At 42.2% G+C, this 22,401-nt stretch overlaps 1 protein-coding gene across 1 annotated transcript in view; it reads left to right on the top strand.

The window, feature by feature from the left end:
• Positions 1-22,401, top strand: part of LOC309569832 (uncharacterized protein) — a 63,091-nt gene that overhangs the window by 24,102 nt on the left and 16,588 nt on the right. Inside the window, exons 6-8 of the mRNA XM_082275835.1 lie at positions 6,848-6,876; positions 11,116-11,209; positions 21,959-22,085. Coding sequence (XP_082131961.1) covers positions 6,848-6,876; positions 11,116-11,209; positions 21,959-22,085 — 250 coding nt within the window. The remainder of the gene's footprint in view (positions 1-6,847; positions 6,877-11,115; positions 11,210-21,958; positions 22,086-22,401) is intronic.

The following is a 22,401-nucleotide window of genomic DNA, read 5'->3' as shown; positions in this document are numbered from 1 at the left end:
TGACGGTGGGGACCCCAGAAGAAGAAGATCGGGGCTGCTCTGTGCAAAGCCATATAACAGTAGATCAGTATGACGTTTATTATTTTAATATAAAATGTTTAAAGCTTTACAATCACTACACTACCAAGTATAAGCTGGTGTACAGAGAAAAGCTAAGTGTCTATCTCTCTATACTGTGTAGAAGACTGCTACTCCCTCTCCTCCTAACCTGTCACTGCTTGTTAAGGACATTGTCAACCTCCTAGCAACCTGATGCTGACAGTGGGCAAAGGCTTATGTGGTAGCTGAGGCACTAGATTCCTGTTCAGGTCTGCTCTCTTCTTGTGATTGACCGTAGGCAGTGAGCAGATTCTATAACCAATAGCAGGCTGTCTATTGCAAATAGATCTACTCATTGCCTACTATCAACAGGAAGGGGAGCAGTCCAGATGGGGAACTAGGGTCTCTGAATGCCTATCAAGCTCCATCCACCCAGCTCTCAAAATTCTCGACTTTTGCAAGGAGACTAGCAGAGAACACACAACAGGAAGTTCCTGCAATGTCACTGCGAACTTTCGTGGCCATGTGAAACCCGATCGGTGGACCCTGAGCTGCGCAGTGAAAGCTGGTTGTAGGATGCCAGCTGCAGTGGGGGAGCATAGGTTGGCATCTTCACCCTGGATCTGAGTCTGTTCTGGTACTGCATGAAGCAATGGCATAGCTAGTTATCAAAAGTAAGCTTAAAGGCCTTAATAAAGCCTTATTGAATACCTGTTGCACACTCACCAATATTCAAATACCTGAAGAACAAACAAGGGGGCGCCTCCATCTTAGTGTAACCTGTTTATTTCCATAAAACTATAACTAAAAGTAATGCACTGGTTTATAGAAAGAAATTAGTATGTCTTCAATGGGAATGTGGTCATTTATGGAGCTGCAAACGGCTGGCAACTGCAGAGTTTGATTGGAAAGCGGCTGGATGGAAGTAGAGGAGAAGTGCTGAGAGCTGGAATGCAAGCTTGTCCGATTTGTGTAGTAGTCTCTGGGTCCATTGATCCCCCTCGGCAAGGATTTTGATACAATGCAAGGAGTTGATATTTTTTGTAAGGTGCAAGGAAGGGTCTTTAATATTTAAAATCATCAGGTATTTAATCAATAGCAAATTGTTCAAAGGGGAGAAAGACATTTGTGGGGGGTTCTGTACACCATTTTTTACAGAACACCTCCGGGTTGCCATATTGCATTTTTACAGAAAATATGGTGCTGAAGATTGAAAAGGAAAGTTCATTTTAATAACATTTAATTACTATAGGACTTGTGCCGCAATTATATATGCTATATTTAGTTTTCTTTCATTTTGCATTTTTTTTTTTTTTTTGCTATTTTAGATTTTTTGTTATATTTCTCATGATATGAGAGACCAAGTTAAATGATGGAATGTTTTTCTTTGATGCATTAAGCCATTTAAAAACCCAATGCTCTCCAGGCTTGGAAAGGAGAGAATACTCTTCCCTTTCACAAGCTGATCTGCAAAATCCACATATGATTTGACCGTAGGTTTGTAGATATGTGCTGCCTTCTGAGGCTAGTGGATTTATCGATAGATATAATTTCAGCATGGACGATCTCATCCCTCCTATCTTTACATAAGACTTGCAGAAAACCTAATGAGTGCTCTGTTGTCATTCAAAAAAAAAAAAAAAAAGGCTTAGCCAAAATTCCTTGTAGATAGCCTATGTGTGCAACAAGTTAGGCATTTCTTTCATTCTAAAGAAATTTGGAAGCAATAAAACACGTGTTCATCATTTTTTTTTTTTTTTTTTTTTTATAACGGGCTAAGCCTGAATTGGTTCTAAGGAGAATCTTTAGATTATACCTTTATTAGACAAATATCTTCCTATCTCTGTACACTTGCAGATGGTCTTAGTGCCGGTTCACACTAGTACGACTTGTCAGGCGACTTGGTCAGCCTGACAAGTCGTGCACAGTCGGGGTCCATTGTGTGGTACAGGAATGGTTCTAATAGGAGCGACACAAGTCGCTCCGACTTAGAAAAAGGTTCATGTACTACTTCGGGGCGACTTGCATAGACATTCATTTTATGAAGTCTGTGCAAGTCGCGCCGAAGTCGTGCCGCTTCAGTGTGAACCGGCACTTAACCACATAGAAAAATCTTCATTTTTGGCCATAAAATTATCTAAAAACCCCCAGGACATTATATAATTTCTGAAAGCAGAGGACCTGTAGAATAAAAAGAAAGTTGTTGCAATTTTTCATGTTGTGCAACTGTTCATTAAACGCATATTTCATATCATCATATTTTCAGGAAAAATGTAATAAAATGAATTTCAATGCATACACACACCATATAATACACAATTTATTCCTTGAAATATAAAAGATTTGGATGCATTAAAGTAAATAGATACCAAATATGTTAATTCTTAAAATTGTATGCACTTGTGATATTGCGAAAAAAGATGGTACTTAAAAATAGGCAACACTTTAAAAACCTTTATTTAGAGTTAAAGCGTTTGTTACCCCAACATTTCATATTCCTGATATATACCTGCTGTACCGTGTGCTTGTATGAGAAAGTATCCTGTTCTCTTTATATTGCTTCCTTTGTGTGAAATCCCTGGTGTTCCTGACAGTTTCTCTGCTTTCCTGTTAAAAACTGACCAGTGCCACACTAACCAGGAGAACACCTCGTGGTCAGTTCTCTAGCTATGCTGGGAACTCAGTGTCCTCCCCTCCAATGATCTGACTTGTCCTGACTTGCCCCTGCTGCACATCCATTCACTGGGAAGCTCAGTGAATGACACTACAAGGACAAAAACAATATCGTCTGGACGCCAGGAATGTTTCCTCATTGGGGAACTCCAACTGGCAACTGCCGTGTGAATACATTAATGAAATTGAATAAATGTGGAGCCCCCCTGTGTGGACCCCTGGGGGCTCGAGCTGGAGGGGCTGGAGATGGAGGTGGAGTAAGAATAGAATCGACCAAAGATGAACAAATGTCCCTCCTGAAGGATCTCAGGAGAATTGAAAGGCACTAGATATCTGTAGCTATACTTGGATAGCAATGATAAATAAGGTTGCTTCTGTTTCCTGAAACATTATATCATGAGAATTCCAAATGGAGATGTAGTATAATGAAGTGCTGGATGCATGAAATGATTAGAGCAAAGAGCAAAGTCCACTGTTAGTCCCCATTCACACTAGCGCGACTTATCAGGTGACTTGGTCAACTGACAAGTCGCGGTGGGTCGCCTGCCATAGATTAGCACAGGACCCGTTCTAATAGGAGCGACACAAGTCGCTCCGACTTAGAAAAAGGGTCCTGTACTACTTTGGGGTGACCTGCATTGACTTCAATTATATGAAGTCCGTGCATGTCGCGCTGAGGTCGCCCCAGCAAGCCGGGTCGCCCCTGTGCAGAGTTGTATAAAGTACTCAAAACCCATACTTGAGTAAAAGTACAAGTGCTCGATCAAAAAGTGACTTGAGTAGAAGTACTAAAGTATTCAACATTTTTTGTACTTAAGTATTGCTAGTAGTTTTTTTTTTAATTTTGCTACTCAAGTACTGAAAGTAAAAGTACAAGTACTGTGTTATGTAGTTATTAAAGAAAGAAGTCAAAAGTTTATTAAAGTTAAAGTTATTAACCACTTTACCCCCAGCCCTATTTCGGACACTTTTTGTTTACAAGTTAAAACCAGTATTTTTTCCTAGAAAACTACTTAGAACCCCCAAACATTATATATATTTTTTTAGCAAAGACTCTGGAGAATAAAATGTCGGTCATTGCAAAATTTTTTGTCACGCGGTATTTGCGCAGCGGTCTTTAAAACGCCATTTTTTTGGAAAAAATTTGAAAAATCACATTTCACTGCATTTAAAAAATAATAAACAGTAAAGTTAGCCCATTTTTTTGTATATTGTGAAAGACGGTGTCACGCCGAGTAAATAGATACCCAACATGTTACGGTTTAAAATTGCGCCCCCCCGTGGGATGGCGACAAACTACGGTCAATAGAGATCTCAATCTGCAACGCTTTAAATTTATTTAACGGTTACCAGTTTAGAGATAGAGTTTTTTTAAATTATTGCTCACGCTCTGGCGATCGCGGCGATACTTCACATGTGGGGTTTGAACAGCGATTTCATTCGCGGCTCGACTTGCGCATACGTTTTTTTTTCGTGCGCGAGCTAACGGTGACGGGGTCGGCTAAATTTTTTATTTTTTTTTTCCTATTTATTTTTTATTTTTTTTAAACTTTATTACAGTTTTTAAAAAAAAAAAAAAATCTGATCACTTTTATTGCTGTCACAAGCAATGTAAACATCCCTTGTAACACCAATATGTAGTGACAGGTACACTTTATGGAGGGATCGAGGGTCTAAAAGACCCTCGACCCCTCCACTACACTTCCCTGTATGCAAAACGCCGAAAACGGCATTTTTGCATACAGCCGTTTTTCAAAACTGCCGCCTTTTGCAGCACACTAACCCGGAAGTTTCCGGCATTCATCGGGACTCCATCCAGCCGGCGGACGCGCCGGCTGGGTACTCGGGGCTCCCGGTGGGACGGGAGCCCCGAGCAAAAGCCACGGAAGGCGGCAGGAGGGGGGGGACGTCCCCTCCCGCCCCCCCAGGTACCGATCGATCGGCTCCCGAGCCGCATCAGTCGTTACCGACGGAAAGCCGACCTTCGGCTTCAAACCACGGTACCGGGATGATGCCTCTAGCTAGAGGCATCACCCCGGTATAACCCCGCAAAGTCTACTGACGTTAATTAACGTCAGTTTGCGGTAAGTGGTTAAAGAAGGAAGTCAAAAGAAGTCAAAAGTACACATGACATAATAAACATTTTTTTGAGCTTCATGAAACCTGCCATCTACTGTTCTGGCAGTGGTAATTTTTATAATAGTAATGAGTAACTATGCAGCACAAAAAAAAAATTTCGGAGTAGAAGTATTGAAATCATCAAAAAAATGTAGTGAAGTAAAAGTGGAAGTAGGAGAAAAAAATTCTACTCTAGGAAAGTACAGATACCGCCTTTCGGTACTTAAGTACAGTAGTGAAGTAGTTCTACTTAGTTACTATACATCTCTGCCCCTGTGTGAACAGGGTCTTAATACAGCAAAATGAACTCCATAGGTTTTATGAGAAATCTGATAATGCAGAGAGTGGTGACACCAGTGGCGGCCCGTCCATTAGGGGCGCAGGGGCGCTGCCCCCCCCCCCAATCTATGTATCTGGCCCTCTAATCTACATGCAGGGCGCCAGATGCATAGATTCCAATGAGGGTTTTTTTTTTTTGATTAGAGCCAGAGGCTTTAATAGGCTTCATAAAAGGGTAGGCTTAGGGTGCAGAGCCCACCCATTTGTGTGACAGTATCGAATGAATATTCGCTATTGTCACACGGATTCTCCTCCTAGCCAATCAGAAAGCAGGTCCTGAGATCAATTTCCCGATTGGCCGAAAGGAGAAGCCATCCTATTGGTGAAGGAGGGAGGAGATGCAGGGGAAGCCCGACCAACGAAAGGGGGACACTGAGGAGACTGAGGGGGAAGCCGCCCCCGCCTCCACATGTCAGTCCAGGGGCAGCACAGGGTGAGTGAGCCAGGGACCGGGGGGTGGGGGTATGGTGTGCGGTGGCTGGAGCTGGTGTGGTCCGAGATCAGGTCCATCTGCCGACCCATGGAGCACCAGCCGCCACTGGATGAGACGTAACGTGTATGGGGGAGGAGCTGCGTATTGACGTCACCTGTGGCCACCTTATTGTTTATAGATTGTATCCGGAGCGCTCGATGCAGGCACTTGGCTTAAGTGCCTTGTTTGTAAGGGTCCTACTTTTGAATCTTGACTAAGGCCCCTTTCACAGTTATGCGACGCAATTTTGCCACGATTTTGACGCGACTTTGCCGCGATTTTGAGCAATGGCTCAGGGCTATATACCTCAAAACGCATTAAAATCGTGCCAAAGTAGTGCAGGAACTATTTTGAAGGCGGTGCGACTTCAAAACGCACTGATATGAATGGGGCTCATTGAAAATAATGGAAAACGACTTGTCATGCGATTTTGCAGTCCAAAATCGTGGGACAAGTCGCACGAGTGTGAAAGGGGCCTTAATGAAAATATACAGAGAGCAGTAGATTCCTTTTATCCCATTACATATCGTGGGGAATGTTTCCACGGTGACTACAACTACGTCCATTTGATGTGTCACCGATCAACTACTGGATGACCTTTTCCCTATGGGAAGGCGATTACAGCCCTGGGGTCAGATATGTGAGGTGAGCGGTGGCTGTGGATGTCTGTGGTGGATGGGCCTGACTCACGCTGTCACCTGCATGCTTCAGAATTTGAATGCACAATCGCATCGCAGTGACATCTTTATTTGTTAGGAATCTGCATATGCATAAAGGACATTTATGATGTGTTTATTTTTACTTTTAGGATTGGTCATTTTTGCACAGCAGTTTTATGATATATATGAAATGAACATGAAGCTAAATGGGAACCTCCTATGCATGGATATAGAAGGCAGTATTCTGGGATTCTCACTTCTTCCTCCATTCCCTCAGGAAAATGGATAATCCCCGCCCCTCCCACACAGCTTTCCATGTACTGAGCGGTGGTATAAGGAAGGAGAGAACAGTTGCCATGGAAACCGCCCATCCCGGATTATTATTATTATTCTCCAACCCTGGAATGCCCTAGTTCTCCATCCAATTATGTGATTGGCTGAGCTGTGGAGCTTAGATTTACAGGGAGTCTTCCCGGTACGTCACTTCCGGTATAGAGTGGAGTGGGAGAGCTGTCGGTGCAGAGCTCTATGATCTGATCCCAGGAAGTGGGTTCGCCGTTTCCTAGTGTCTCTCAGGTATGGTGAGAGGAGCGGTCTGTGCATTCACTCGCAGTGTAGAAATATGTATAGTCCGTATAGAGAAGTGTCAGCTCTTCCCATTCTATTCCTATGTGTATTATGTGTCTCCTGTGTGTGCTGACCGCCACAGTCTGGAATCTGATGGAGATTTCTCTGCTCCCCCCCCCCCCCCCCCCGTGGTGGAGGACTCTGGGGTCACCTCATTCTCACCCCAGCTCTGCTCTGCCCAATCCAGTGTACAGCCTGGAAGAGCCCCATTGTCACACATACATCACATCATCATCATAATAATACATCCTCCATTGGGGGTTGCAGGGTTCATAATAGTGTTCTGCTGAGTACATTGTGTATGTATATATATATATATATAATGTTGTATTGTATATACATATGTATATATTGTATTATTTCAGCTCAGGGCGATGAGGGAATAATCAAAAGAAAAACTATTAAAGTAGCATGCATACAATAGCAATACATACACACATTTGTTATGTAATACAATAAATATACTAATAATGTAACTTGTAAAAATATTAACATTTTAATAATGACACTGGCATGGAAGGAGTTAACTTTATTGGTGATCAAGGGGTTAAGAGTGTCCCTAGGGGCGTGATTCTAACTGTTAGGTGGCGTGGCTAGTGAAGTAACCACAGAGGCATACGATCCTACAGTGCCTTGCGAAAGTATTCGGCCCCCTTGAACTTTGCGACCTTTTGCCACATTTCAGGCTTCAAACATAAAGATATAAAACTGTAATTTTTTGTGAAGAATCAACAACAAGTGAAACAATCATGAAGTGGAACGAAATTTATTGGATATTTCAAACTTTAACAAATATAAAAAACTGAAAAATTGGACGTGCAAAATTATTCAGCCCCTTTACTTTCAGTGCAGCAAACTCTCTCCAGAAGTTCAGTGAGGATCTCTGAATGATCCAATGTTGACCTAAATGACTAATGATGATAAATAGAATCCACCTGTGTGTAATCAAGTCTCCGTATAAATGCACCTGCACTGTGATAGTCTCAGAGGTCAGCTTAAAGTGCAGAGAGCATCATGAAGAACAAGGAACACACCAGGCAGGTCCGAGATACTGTTGTGGAGAAGTTTAAAGCCGGATTTTGGATACAAAAAGATTTCCCAAGCTTTAAACATCCCAAGGAGCACTCTGCAAGCGATAATATTGAAATGGAAGGAGTATCAGACCACTGCAAATCTACGAAGACCTGGCCGTCCCTCTAAACTTTCAGCTCATACAAGGAGAAGACTGATCAGAGATGCAGCCAAGAGGCCCATGATCACTCTGGATGAACTGCAGAGATCTACAGCTGAGGTGGGAGACTCTGTCCATAGGACAACAATCAGTCGTATACTGCACAAATCTGGCCTTTATGGAAGAGTGGCAAGAAGAAAGCCATTTCTTAAAGATATCCATAAAAAGTGTTGTTTAAAGTTTACCACAAGCCACCTGGGAGACACACCAAACATGTGGAAGAAGGTGCTCTGGTCAGATGAAACCAAAATCAAACTTTTTGGCAACAATGCAAAACGTTATGTTTGGTAAAAGCAACACAGCTCATCACCCTGAACACACCATCCCCACTGTCAAACATGGTGGTGGCAGCATCATGGTTTGGGCCTGCTTTTCTTCAGCAGGGACAGGGAAGATGGTTAAAATTGATGGGAAGATGGATGGAGCCAAATACAGGACCATTCTGGAAGAAAACCTGATGGAGTCTGCAAAAGACCTGAGACTGGGATGGAGATTTGTCTTCCAACAAAACAATGATCCAAAACATAAAGCAAAACCTACAATGGGATGGTTCACAAATAAACATATCCAGGTGTTAGAATGGCCAAGTCAAAGTCCAGACCTGAATCCAATCGAGAATCCGTGGAAAGAACTGAAAACTGCTGTTCACAAACGCTCTTCATCCAACCTCACTGAGCTCGAGCTGTTGTGCAAGGAGGAATTGGTAAAAATTTCAGTCTCTTGATGTGCAAAACTGATAGAGACATACCCCAAGCGACTTACAGCTGTAATCGCAGCAAAAAGTGGCGCTACAAAGTATTAACTTAAGGGGGCTGAATAATTTTGCACGCCCAATTTTTCCATTTTTTATTTGTTAAAGTTTGAAATATCCAATAAATTTCATTTCACTTCATGATTGTGTCCCACTTGTTGATTCTTCACAAAAAATTGCAGTTTTATATCTTTATGTTTGAAGCCTGAAATGTGGCAAAAGGTCGCAAAAGTTGAATACTTTTGCAAGGCACTGTATATAGCAGGATCACATACGTCTGTGATTACTTCAGTGAGAATGACAGACGGCTGTGTTTACATCAGCCGTCTGTCTTTCTCCCACTCCTGTGGGAGATCGCGAGTGGCCGGCGGACATCGGAGCAGTCGGTCACACTCGCTGGCTAGGCAGGGAACGAGCGGGGGCTGGAACCTACAGGCTCGTGGGCGAGCGACGTAACCCTACGTCACTTTGCCTGTAGGGCAGTAAATAGGCGGTGGGCTTAAAGCGGTAGTATCCGGCAAGGAGCTCTGAAGGTACCACGGACCTCCAGAGCGCATGCGCCGCTGGTGTCAGCGGCTGCATGCAGGGTGAATATCTCCTAAACCGTGCAGGTAAAGGAGATATTAATTTCACCTACAGGTAAGCCTTATAGGCTTATCTGTAGGTAATAGTTAAAAAGCGGAGTAATCTACCGCTTTAATATGTTCTAGAATACATACAATATAACCGATAATAAAAATGTAATCTATAAAAAATACAATTATGTATTAAAAAGAATATGTAACAATAAATGTTTGTTACATATATTTTATATTTTTGCATTTATTATGCTATTTAATACATACTATTATTATTATTATTATTATTAATAATATAATAAAAAAATTGTGTTGTATGTATTTTTTTATTTTATATGTATTATTTTTATATTTAGTAATTTAATATGTTCTAGAATACATACAATATAATCCATAATTAAATGTAAAATGTAATCAATAAAAAATAAAATGATGTATTAAAAATATGTAACGTTAAATGTTTGTTACATATATTTTATATTTTTACATTTATTATGCTATTTAATACATACTATTATTATTATTATTATTATTATTAATAATATAATAAAAAAATTGTGTTGTATGTATTTTTTTTATTTTATATGTATTATTTTTATATTTAGTTATTTAATATGTTCTAGAATACATACAATATAATCCATAATTAAATGTAAAATGTAATCAATAAAAAATAAAATTATGTATTAAAAATATGTAACGTTAAATGTTTGTTACATATATTTTATATTTTTACATTTATTATGCTATTTAATACGTAAAATAGATTAATAATAATAATAATAATAATAAAAAATGTGTAATAATATATACAAATATAATAAAATTAATAAATAATGTAAGGAGAGTATTGGGTGGAGGGAAAATACCTGTACATATAATTCTGGCACCATCCCCTAATAGAATTAAAAATTCTAAGTATATTCCAGGTCTCACTGGGGGAGAGGGGAAGGACAAGGAGACACTGAAAATTGGGGATTTGAGTGTGCCCAAAAAACCAAGCTAAAATAACTAAAAAGCCATGAATTTTATTTGATAACAAAAAGGATTAAAATACCAAACATATATTTTACATTAAATGTATTACGTGTAATCATACAAGTATTTGAATATTGGATGATCCCAAAGGGCAGGGGGATAAAGATTGACGCGTTTCACCCACTTTATGAGCTTCTTCAGGATCCGATCTCCAATATGTATGAGCCTTCAGAAATCATTCACAGGGCATATATGCAAGAGAAAAAAAATGATCAGCATCTATCTTGGAAGGATGAGGGGACCACTGATATAGAATCAGATTCTTTGTTTCAGGGCCCCCCCAACCTCCCCCTTTTTCTTAGCTGAGCCCATTCGTTCCAGCGCTGTGCATGAGCCCAGCAGCTCCAGCCGTTGGCTCTCATCTCATTGGACAGATTGATAGCAGCAGGAGCCATTGCAATCTAACATCATTGGGATCACACCTTATACTGTATAGGGATCACCTGATCATTTTGCAGAGATAAGCAATACAAGAATTATCCCGGCAACAACGTGGGGGGGGGGGGGGCTATTGCTTTACTTTCTTAGTTACAAAATTTTAAACCAAAAACTTGACCTTGGTATAAAATAATTTGTGTTTATTTTCCCAGAATGCCGAGGTTAAGGACCTCAAGAGTAAAGAGAAAGAAGACGAAAGTGCTTCGCCGGAGGCTTGCTGCAAAAAGAAAGAAGACATATTTGCAGGTTATATACTGTGGTATTTAGAGGTTTATATAGATAATTTATATATTTCTGTACATTTATAAAACTTCACCCCACATACAATAGTTAAACCTGATTGCACAATCTCCTTTAGCCTAGGTTCACACTGCTCTGATATGAAAGTTACCCAATTTCCAGTCTGACTTTGCCCTGCATATTCAGTCCCACTTCGGTCCAACCTAATGTGACTTTTTCCACTCTATGGCAGGGATGGTGAACCTTGGCACCCCAGATGTTTTGGAACTACATTTCCCATGATGCTCATGCACTCTGCAATGAAGTTGAGCATCATGGGAAATATAGTTCCAAAACATCTGGGGTGCCAGGGTTCACCATCACTGCTCTATGGCATTGAAGTCGTATCAAAGCAGTGCTGGAACCTTTTCTAAAGTTGAAGTGACTTGTGCCGTTGTAACGTTAAAAAACCATACCCCGTGAAGAAACCATACCCCTCGTCACTTCCGGTCTGAAACAGCAGAGCAGCGCAGCAGAGCGCATGCTCAGAGCCCAGGAGACGTGATTGAAGTTAACAAGTGCGCATGCTCGGAGGGTATGATATGTTAACGGCACTAATACTTGCGGCGGTAACATTAAAACAGTTCTGCTGCAACAGCAATCATCTCCTCTCCTCTCCCTGTCACTTCCCTGATCTCCCCTAATAAATATAAAAGCGGCGGCGGGTGTATAAAATGTAAGTGACGGCGATCTTTGCTCCGTGATCCGCTTTTATATTTATTAACCGAGATCAGGGAAGTGACAGGGGAAGGAGCGGACATGAGGCATGATGCAGAGGAGCTGTTATAATGTAACCGCCGCAAGTTAAAGTACTGTGAGAAATCCATACCCTCCGGAAGTGACGAGGGTATGGTTTTCTCACGGGTATGGTTTTTTCACGGAACACCGGATCAGTTAGGACAGCTCATTGAATTTGACATGTCATGTGACTTGTGCAATCACTTGTCGGAAAACATGTCACACCAGTGTGAACCGGTCCTTAGATCTATTAACAACTTATGTAGCAGGGGGCATCCTGGGAGAATACAAATGAATAGCGTAGATTGGTTTATATATTATCTAGTTTTGGTAAATAATAAAGGAGATGATACCAAGATTGTATAATGTATGGTAAGCTTTACTAAAGCTGGAAAGTGCAAAATCTTGTGCAACTCTGCATAGAAACCAATCAGCTTCCAGGTTTTTTTGTCAAAATTTTTTTTTTTTTTTTTTTAATTTTAAATTTTTTTTTGTTATTTATATTGTTTACAATCATTATATCATATAACATATGCAACGAGAAGGAGCTCCATCTCAACATTTTGATTTTAGTTAACCACTTAAACCCTAGAAGATTTTACCCCCTTCCTGACCAGGGGGTATTTTGCGATTCGGCACTGCGTGACTTTAACGGGCAATTGCGCATTTGTGCGACGCTGTACCTAAACGAATTTGACGTCCTTTTTTCCCCACAAACAGAGCTTTCTTTTGGTGGTATTTGATCACCTGTGCGATTTTTTTTATAATATGAAACCCCCCCCCCCCCCCCAAAAAAAATGTAAAAATCAACATTTTTGAACATTTTAGGCCAATTTTTTTATGCTAGATATTTTTGGTAAAAAAAAATCGCAAAAAGCGTATTTTGATTGGTTTGCGCAAAAGTTATTGTGTTTACGAACTAAGGGAAAGATTTTTGTTTTTTTATTTTTAATGCTTAATGGCGGCGATCTGCGTTTTTTTTTTTTTTTTTTTTTTGCGGGACTGCGACATTGCGGCGGACAGATCGGACCCTTGACTGACATTTTTGACACTTTTGGGGTTACCAGTGACATTACTACAGTAATCAGTGCTATACATATGCACTGTTACTGTAACATGACACTGGTAGTGAAGGGGTTAACTTTATTAGAGAGTTAGGGGCTGTGTGTGTCCCTAGGGGCGTGATTCTAACTGTGATTGGCTGTGGCTTGAGGTGTAGGAACAGTGATCAACGGTCCTACATAGTAGAACCATATGATCACCATTCCTACACAGGGGAGAATGACAGGTGGCTTTGTTTCCATCAGCCGCCTGCCTTTCTCCCGCTCTAACGGACGATCGCGAGTGTCCGGCGGACATCGGGTCTGCCGGGCACACACGCGGGGGGGTCCGTGACCCAGTGGGAGCGTGCCTCCGGCGGCGCGCGCTCCCCAGAGCCTCACAGGCTAGTGATGTACCCATACGTCACTTTGCCTGTGAGGGGCTGACTGCCGCAGTATATGTACTTGCGGCGGTCGGCAAGTGGTTAAACCAACCAATTTTTTTCTTTACTTGTGTGTGTATATATATATATATATATATATATATATCTCAATTGGTTGTACATCTTCAAATACGCTCTAGGCTATATTTCCTAAATTTAAAACAAAAAACCCCAAAGAAAAAAAAAAATTCCCCAGAGAACTTTGTCAAAGTTTAAGGCCCCTTTCACACATACGGTCCGTTCAGTTCATCAGTTCAGTCATGTCAAATGTATCCGTTTTCCATCCGTTTTTCGTCAGTTGTTATGCGTTTTTCGTCCGATCCGTTTTTTTTTTGACGGATGAAGAATAGGGCATTCGTCCGTTCCAAAAAAGGACATTGACGAAAGCGGATGAAAACGGATGTTAACGGATGATCATCCGTTTTTACATAGAGATACATTGATGTCCGTTTTTCATCTGTCAACGGATGGATGAAAAACGGACAAATGGACCGTATGTGTGAAAGGGGCCTAACTGAACAAGTTAAAGTTAGAAGCTGATTGGCTGCTATGCACAGCTGCACCAGATTTTTGCGCACTCCAGTTTAACCACTTCTGGACCTGAAGATTTTCCCCCTTAATGATCAGGCCATATTTTGCTATTCGGGACTGTGTTATTTTAATGGACAATTGTACGGTCGTGCGACGCAGGACCCAAATAATGTCCTTTTTTTTCCCCACAAATAGAGCTTTATTTTGGTGGTATTTGGCCACCTGTGCGATTTTTAATTTTTTGCGCTATAATCAACAAAAGAGCGTCAATTCTGAAAAAAAATAATATTTTTCACTTTGTACTATATAACATTCCCCAAAAAATAAAATTTAATATCAAAATTTAGGCCAATTTGTTTTCTGCTACATAGTTTTGGTAAAATAAAAATCGTAATAAGTGTGTTTTGATTGGTTTGCGCAAAATTCATTGCGTCTACTAACTACGGGAAAGATTTATGTCATTTTTATTGTTTTTTTTGTTTTTTCTTGTTTTTTTTTCTACTAGTAATGGCGGCGATCTGCGATTTTTTTTTTTTTTTTTTTTTTTTTTTTTTTTTTTTTTTTTTTTTTAGTGGGACTGCGACATTGCGGCGGACAGATCAAATTTGCACTCTTACTGTAATAATGACACTGGCAGGGAAGGGGTTAACACTGTGGGTGATCAAGGGGTTAAATGTGAGCCTAGGGGAGTGATTCTAACTGGGGGGGGGGCGTGGCTTGTGAAATGATCATAGAGAACTGTGTTCCTATATAGAAGGATCACAGGAGCTCTGTGATCATTCCAGAGAGAAGAACGGTCAGCTGTGTTTACAACATCTAATGCCCCGTACACACGTGCAGATTATCTGAAGACTTTTGTCTTCAGATTTACCTTTTCTATGTAGTGCAAGGGCCTGCCAGATTGCATACAAATTGAAAGTGTTTAGGTTTGACCTCATATTATATGGTTTTGGTAAGTCTGCAGACAAAAGTCTTCAGATAATCTGCACGTGTGTACGGGGCATTAGACAAGAAATGAAACAAGTGGCATAAGCTGTTAGCACTACATAAAAACGATAGTCAATATCATAGCACATGAAGGCTATGATAAAGTCTTAAGGTGAGATGAGGAAATAGTCTGAATGCTCAGGGCCAGCCTGTTGGGGAGCAGAAGCGATCTCCAAACATGCAACAAACAAAAGAGAAAACAGGCGCCTCTGAGTTAAGACTGCGATTTAATATGACAAACCAGTAATAAAAACTTACATCAAGGTAAGTATAAGCTTATACTTACCTTGATGTAAGTTTTTATTACTTGTTTACCATATTAAATCGCAGTCTTAACTCGGAGGCGCCTGTTTTCTCTTTTGTGTTTACAACATCTGACCTTTCTCTCTCAGCGGGGAACGATCGCGGGTGTCAGGGCAATCAGAGCCTCCTGCCCCGTGCTTCGGAGTTCCTGCTGCCGGGTGGGGGCGGGAGCACGCCCCCTAGCTGCTGGCGCGCGACAGACGTAAACCTACGTCGGTTTGTGCAGAAGGGCCGCCCTGCCGCAGTAAAAAGGCAGTGCTGGCGGTTGGCAACTGGTTAAGTAAGGGTCCTTCCACATGAGCGGTGTGCTCGGGCGGACTCCGTTTTTCTCAGTGGGGATCGATCCTGCCGATCCCCGCTGAGCAGGCAGATGACAGCTCCGTCTCCGCTTACTTTGCAGAGACTGAGCTGTCAGATCCCCGCTCTCCTCTACGGGAGATCGGATTCGATCCTTCAGACGGATAGAAAATAAGGTTTCCATCCGTCCGGATTTCACTTATTGGATCGGATAGCAGCGGGTGTCAGTGGAGATGTCACCGCATAGGGGTGCATGGAGCATCCAATCAGGTCTGCCTGAAAAACTGACAGGCGGACCTGATCAGAAAGCCTGTGTGAAAGAGGCCTAAATGTATCGTGGGTGAGTATTGCTCTGTGAATATTGGTGGCTTATTGTCAGGTTTCAGCCTGTTACTCAGGAACAGATATACTTTATCCTTTAGATTTCCATATTGTATTACTACCTATAGCTATAGTTTATATAAAAAAAGATAAAAAAAAAACCCACTGATAAAGTGCAATGTTCTCATCACCTACATTTTTTACAAATTTACCATAGTCATTTTGGTTGGAAGGCTTCCAATAATTTATTAAGTGGAGCTCCAGGAATTACATTTGGAAAAGACAGCAGGAGGTAAGTGTAAGGCGTAAAGATGGTGCACAGTACTAAAATTTGGATGGAAACCATTAATTTATCAGTTAAAAATGTAAATTAATCTATTAAAATTGATCAGTTAATTGCTCTATCCTCTAACTTACACACACAGATATTCGATCAAAAGTGATCACAACAAAATTCCACCACAGCCAATCGTTTTTACAAAATCAAAATCTATTAAAGCTTAAGAGATAAAAGATTAAGGTGTGTCAAAAGGATATAGGGGTATACTGGAAAGATTAGCACAATGGTACCACCGTCCCTAAATTACTTGTATAAAGTGTATCTCTGAAATTACAGAGTTCTCGCCTGGGTGAGACAGATGAGGGCTTGGAAAAAACAAAAATTGGGACTTTGTCGGTACCAATAGACATTAAATATTAACAAAAGAGTTTAAAAATAGTAGAATTTTATTGCATAGAATATAAAAATCATCCGCGTAACATCTGCTGGATGAATGGTATAGAAAATACATAAAACAAAAAATGAACGATCAAAATCAAACACTACATATGATGAATGGAATACATCACATAAATGAGTACAATAATGCATACATGACCATATAGGGGTGATATATAAGTAGCTACTCAGAGTGGACACTCCTGATTGTATCCACTCGAGCAGTGCCCGACATGTTTCGCCGGATGGCTTCTTCAGGGGCGTTAGTAGCTAAAATCAATGGTCGTGATACTAAATAGGCTGGATACGTCTCATGGGATGTATTCTATTATCAAGAAATAATGAACCAAAAAAGTATCATGGGGGAGGTTGGATGGAGACACCTCAAGGGGTTAGCCTTGGTTAGATAGGCAAGTAGCCGCTCTTAGTGTGCTCTCCGCAGCGATTCCCCATGAACTCAAGCTTAAGAGATTGTAAGCCCTCACTCATTCTGTTTAAAATAGAAATAAAAGGTAAAGCATTTGTGTATAGATAGGAAAAAAAGTTTTTTTTTTTTTTTTTTTCTAAAATAATCACGTCCTCTGCATAAGAGCTGGGGGAGGAGAAACAGCAGCACAGATCTCCTGCTTAGTATGGTCAGTTTTTAATAGGAAAGCCGAGGGACTGGCAGGAACACCAGGGATTTCAGACAAAGGAAGCAATACAATGAGGACAGGATACTTTTTCATACAAGTCATGGTGAAGCAGGCATATATCAGGAATATGAAATGTTGAGTGTACATATTCTTTACTAAATGGATCGACCAGAGGGTCTTTGGTATGCAAAATTTTTTGCTCCCTTCAATGCTCCCTCTGGCCTCGCCTCTTGTCAGCATGTTTTGTGTCAGCACATTTGCACGCAGTGCATCTATTTGGCTCCCGATGCGGCTCCTCAGAGTGCTGATGTAAAAGGGATTGCAAGATGCTGAATTCATGTCAGATTCAGATACGTACACTAATTGTATAAAACAATTACATTTATTAATATATTTTCTCTTTCGCTCATTGACGCACACAGCTCCTGTCATTCTGGACCATTGGATTATACTGCTCCCTACAGGAGTAGGACACTAGGCAGAAAAAACTTCTGGCTACACCCATGGACATTCTCAGGGGGTATACTCCCTCTCCCTACTATAGTCACTGCATAGTCAGGAGTAAGGACCTAGTTCTTTGCTGGGATCATTGCTTCTGGAACATTTTTCCTCCTGGATTTTTTTCTGTGAGATCTACAATCAACTGCCAGACTGGGCGACCGGCTGGATAATCTAGATCCAGTGGTCACACCAGTCTGGCCAGCAAGCACGCACAGGCCTCAGCTCTGCGCTATGTTGGCCATGACATAGCCCCACTGGACAGGGGCTGGCCCTGCGAGGTAAACGTCTCACGAGGTCGCTTACGACCTGGCCTCGGCCTGAGTCGCAGCGTTCTTCCTGGCTGACAGTCCCCCATTTCAGTGGAGAGGAGGATCTGGCTGGAGTGGTGCCCACCTGGTTCCTGTTATGGTGAGTAGCTGTCCCCCCTCTGTCCCTGGAGGTTTTTGGGGTGGAGATGGGCCCCTCCTTGGGACGGTCGGACTTCTGGGTTCCCCTCTTTCCAGCAGGCACCCCCCCTTATTTTTTGCCAAGTTCCTCAGCCTGCCTGCCCCCCCCCCCCCTCCACATACACTGGGGCTGTTTAGGTGGTGTGTTCACTGGCCTGGGATGGGGACAGGGTGCTAACTGGCGATGGGGGCCATTGGGTGCGCCGCCAGCGACTGGACGATCGGCTGTGCACGGGGGTTTGCACCTGGTGGGGGCTCCTGCCAGGGCCCCCCATCCTGCCTGGACCTGGTCTCCCAATTCTGGGTCCCTGTATACCTTGTGGCGCTGTGCGGGGCCGCCATTTTGTTTTAGCCTGTGTATTCCTATACACGGTGGCCATGTTTGTGTAGTCCGCAGGCCAATTTCTTGTGGTTTGCATTGCAAATAGCGGCGGCCATGACAGTGGAGCCCTGTGGGCTGCGATTTAGGCATTGGGAACCCCTCCTTATCCCCTGGTGTTGACTCCTGGATCAATTAGCTTCCTGATCGCTGCACGTGTAGTGCAGATTTTCCTGGTGGTTGCAGGTGTCTGTGTCAGTGGGTAGTGAGTCTGGTGGGTCCTCTCTGCTGCGGATCGCTCTGTGCCTTGTGCTTAACGACCGGGTGGTGCTGCCAGCATGGTGGGGGTTGTTACATAGTTACATATAGTTACATAGTTAGTGAGGTTGAAAAAACCTCAGTCCATCAATCAGTCCATCCAGTTCAACCTATGATGTGTGTGTGTGTGTTTGCTTTTAACCGTACATTGTATACCCCTGTATGTTGTGGTCTTTAAGGTGTCCATCTAATAGTTTTTTGAAACTATCAATACTCCCTGCTGATACGACTGCTTGTGGAAGAGAATTCCACATCCTTACCGCTCTTACAGTGAAGAACCCCTTACGCACTTTAAGGTTAAACCGCCTTTCCTCAAGTTTTAGTGAGTGGCCACGTGTCTTATTGTATCTCCTTTCTCTGAATACTTTGTTCCTTATGCTAGGGTCACCAGTACAGTATTTGTACATTGATATCATATCCCCCCTCAATCGTCTCTTCTCCAGAGAGAAAAGGTTCAGTGCTTGTAGTCTTTCCTCATAGCTGATGTCCTCCATTCCCCTAATTATTTTTGTTGCCCTTCTCTGGACTTTCTCCAGTTCCAGCACATCCTTCCTGAGGAACGGTGCCCAGAGCTGGACAGCATACTCCAGATGTGGCCGGACCAGAGTCTTGTAGAGCGGGAGAATAATCTCTTTATTTCTGGAGTGAATCCCCTTTTTTATACAACCCAGTATTCTGTTGGCTTTGCTTGCGGCGGCTTGGCATTGCATAAGGCACGTTGTCCCTTAGCAGTATGTTACACTTTTTTTTGCAGGGTCCCCCTAGTGACTCATGGAGTCTTTGGAGCACATTTCCCCACCTTATCCCCTTTCTGAGGCTGCGGGGCCCCCTGGGTCCCAACCATCCATGCACTGATGGCGGTCCTAGAGTCCCTTGTGTCCCAGATGGAGGCGGTTTGCGGGCGAGGGGCTAGCAAAAAGTTTTGCTCTTGACCCCGGCAAGGTTTTTTCCTTCCAACTTGCGCCTGTCCCCAGACCGGTTACAGGGTCTGTTTGGGGAGGTACAAGACCTGCGCCTTCAAGGGGTAATTGTCCCAAGTTCCGACTTTGGAAGGTTTTCAGGGTTTTTACTCAAACCTTTTCACAGTCCCCAGGAAAGGCAAAGCGTGTCTAATCTTGGACCTCAAGGCCCTAAATTGCTTTGTGCGGGTACAGAAGTTCAGAATGGAGTCCATTCGAAAGGGGGTGGCATCCCTGCATCAGGGGGATTTCCTCTCCTCTATAGGCATCCTTGAGATCTATAATCTTCACATTCCAATATGAGCCAGTCACCAGCGTTTTCTCTGCTTTGCTGTGGCCTTGCTACGCCAATGGGGGATCGTGGTACTGGGCTACTTGGACGATCTCCTTCTGCGAGCGGAGTCTCCCTCTGCTCTGGTGGAGCACATGAAGATCACGGCTGGAATCTGAATTTTCAGAAGTCTACCCTGGTTCCGTCTACAAGGCTGGACTATTTGGGCCTGACTCTGGACTCGGCCGTAGGCAGAGTGCTCCTTCCTCTAGGCAAACTCCAGAAATTCCAGGCTGCAATTTGTCTCCTGTTGTCCAACAGATGGTCATCCCTCCGGACTTGACCAAGTGGGACAAGACTCCGCAGTCTCTGGACAATCAGATCCGGCTGAGTCGGGGAATAAAGGAGTCCCTGAAATTGTGGCTTCGCTCTCCGGCGTTAAAAAAGACTGTACCAAGGAAAGTGCTAATAACACCCTATACCTATGTCCTACTGCCCTGTCCAGTTCTATTTCCCAGAGCTGCAGTGAATTTAGAGGCTAGAAAGCAGAGATTTTCTCTCATTATCTTTGCAGCGGAAAACAGATTTTTAAAGGAGATATTGGGTAATACTGATTTGTTCATTAACCACTTTACCACCGGAGGATTTTCCTGCTTTACGTCCAGGCCACTTTTTGCGATTCGGCACTGTGCGACTTTAACTGACAATTGCGCGGTCATGCAACGCTGTACCCAAACAAAATTTACGTCCTTTTTTTTCCCCCACAAACAGAGCTTTCTTTTGGTGGTATTTGATCACCTCTGCGATTTTCATTTTTTCGATATTAATAAAAAAATGCGACAATTTTGAAAAAATAACAATATTTTTCTACTTATTAGTTAAAAAATCAGTTAAAAAATATCCAATATATTCAATTTTTGTCATATATTTAGGCCAAAATGTAATTAGCAACATGTCTTTGACAAAAAAATTCTCAATGAGCATATTTTGCACTTTTACTGTAATAATGACACTGGCAGGGAAGGGGTTAACTTTTATTGGTGATCAAGGGGTTAATGTATGCTTGGTGCTTACTAATGTGTGTGGGGGGAGGGGACTGTGTGACACAGGCACAGATCACAGGTTCAGCTATACTGAATCCTGCAATCTGACCCTGCCTGTCACTTAGGAGATCCGCCCGATTTGTTTACACAAGCGGGCGGTTTTCCTCACACGATCCCCGACGATCGGGTAAGAGAGGCAGCGATCACCGTCTCTCCTCCCCTGGCCCGACTACCGCTGTGACTGAATACAGCGGGAGCGAGCCTCCGGCGGCGCGCGAGCGCCGCCCACAAGGGGAGGAGTCCAGCGACGTAGGTCTACGTCGCTGGACGATAACGAACCACTTTGCCGCTGTAGGCTCAATGTGAGCGGTCGGCAAGTGGTTAATAACTGTCAGATGACAATGATACCCAGTTAGGAACAATTCTGTTTGCTTTTCCTTTTATCTCCTTTACTGTAACAACCTTAATTAGTAACTGCGTTATCGTGAAATGGCTACAGTGCGTATGAAGTGCACACATTTCTGGAAATGTGTGCATGCAAGCATACCAGCTGAAATTTACCTACTAACATTGACATTTGCCATAATGTGGAATAGCTTGCCCCAAGAGGGCTTTGATTTTCTACTAGCTGTGGACAGAAAGGGGGGCTGCATTTTGCTTTCCTTTTCAAAATTTGATTTTGCAGGAAATGTGTAATTTGTCCGTTTTCAGAAATCTGGAAGTATGTCTGTGCACAAGCATAGTGACAGTCATTTGATGACAAACATTGATAATTGACATAATGCGGTAAAGCTACATTTTCAGAAATATCCCATGTTATGCAATAATTGTTTTTTTTTTTTTTAGCCCCCTACAGATTTTGAAGATGTTGCCGTGTATTTCTCAAAGGAAGAATGGCGATATCTAGAAGCTAGCCAAATTGACCTCTATCGACAAGTAATGATGGAAAATTACCAAACAATTCACTCTCTGGGTAGGTTGAATGATTTCATCTGTAATAGTTGCACAACAAAAGAGAAAGAAATCGGTTCTGTGTAAGCAGTTACAAATATTTATTAGCTTTGAAAAAGCCTTGATAGCCAGTTTATTGCTTATCTAAACCCCCCCCCCCTTTTTTTTTTAAAAGGTAACAGATTAGGTTGCAAGCATGGCACATCCACAAATAAGTTTCCTGCTATTTGCATTTTTCTGTTAGCAGTCAAAGGTTAAAGAGGTTGTAAACCTCCGTTTTTTTTTTTTTTTTTTTTTTTTTTTTTAACGAACACCTGCAAGAAAAACACATGATGAGC

The sequence above is a fragment of the Pelophylax lessonae genome, assembly GCF_965119305.1.
Source record: "Pelophylax lessonae genome assembly, chromosome: 13".
NCBI classification, from domain to species: Eukaryota; Metazoa; Chordata; class Amphibia; order Anura; family Ranidae; genus Pelophylax; species Pelophylax lessonae.
The sequence above is the reverse complement of the archived record's forward strand: the minus strand, read 5'-3'. Positions and strand labels throughout refer to the sequence as shown.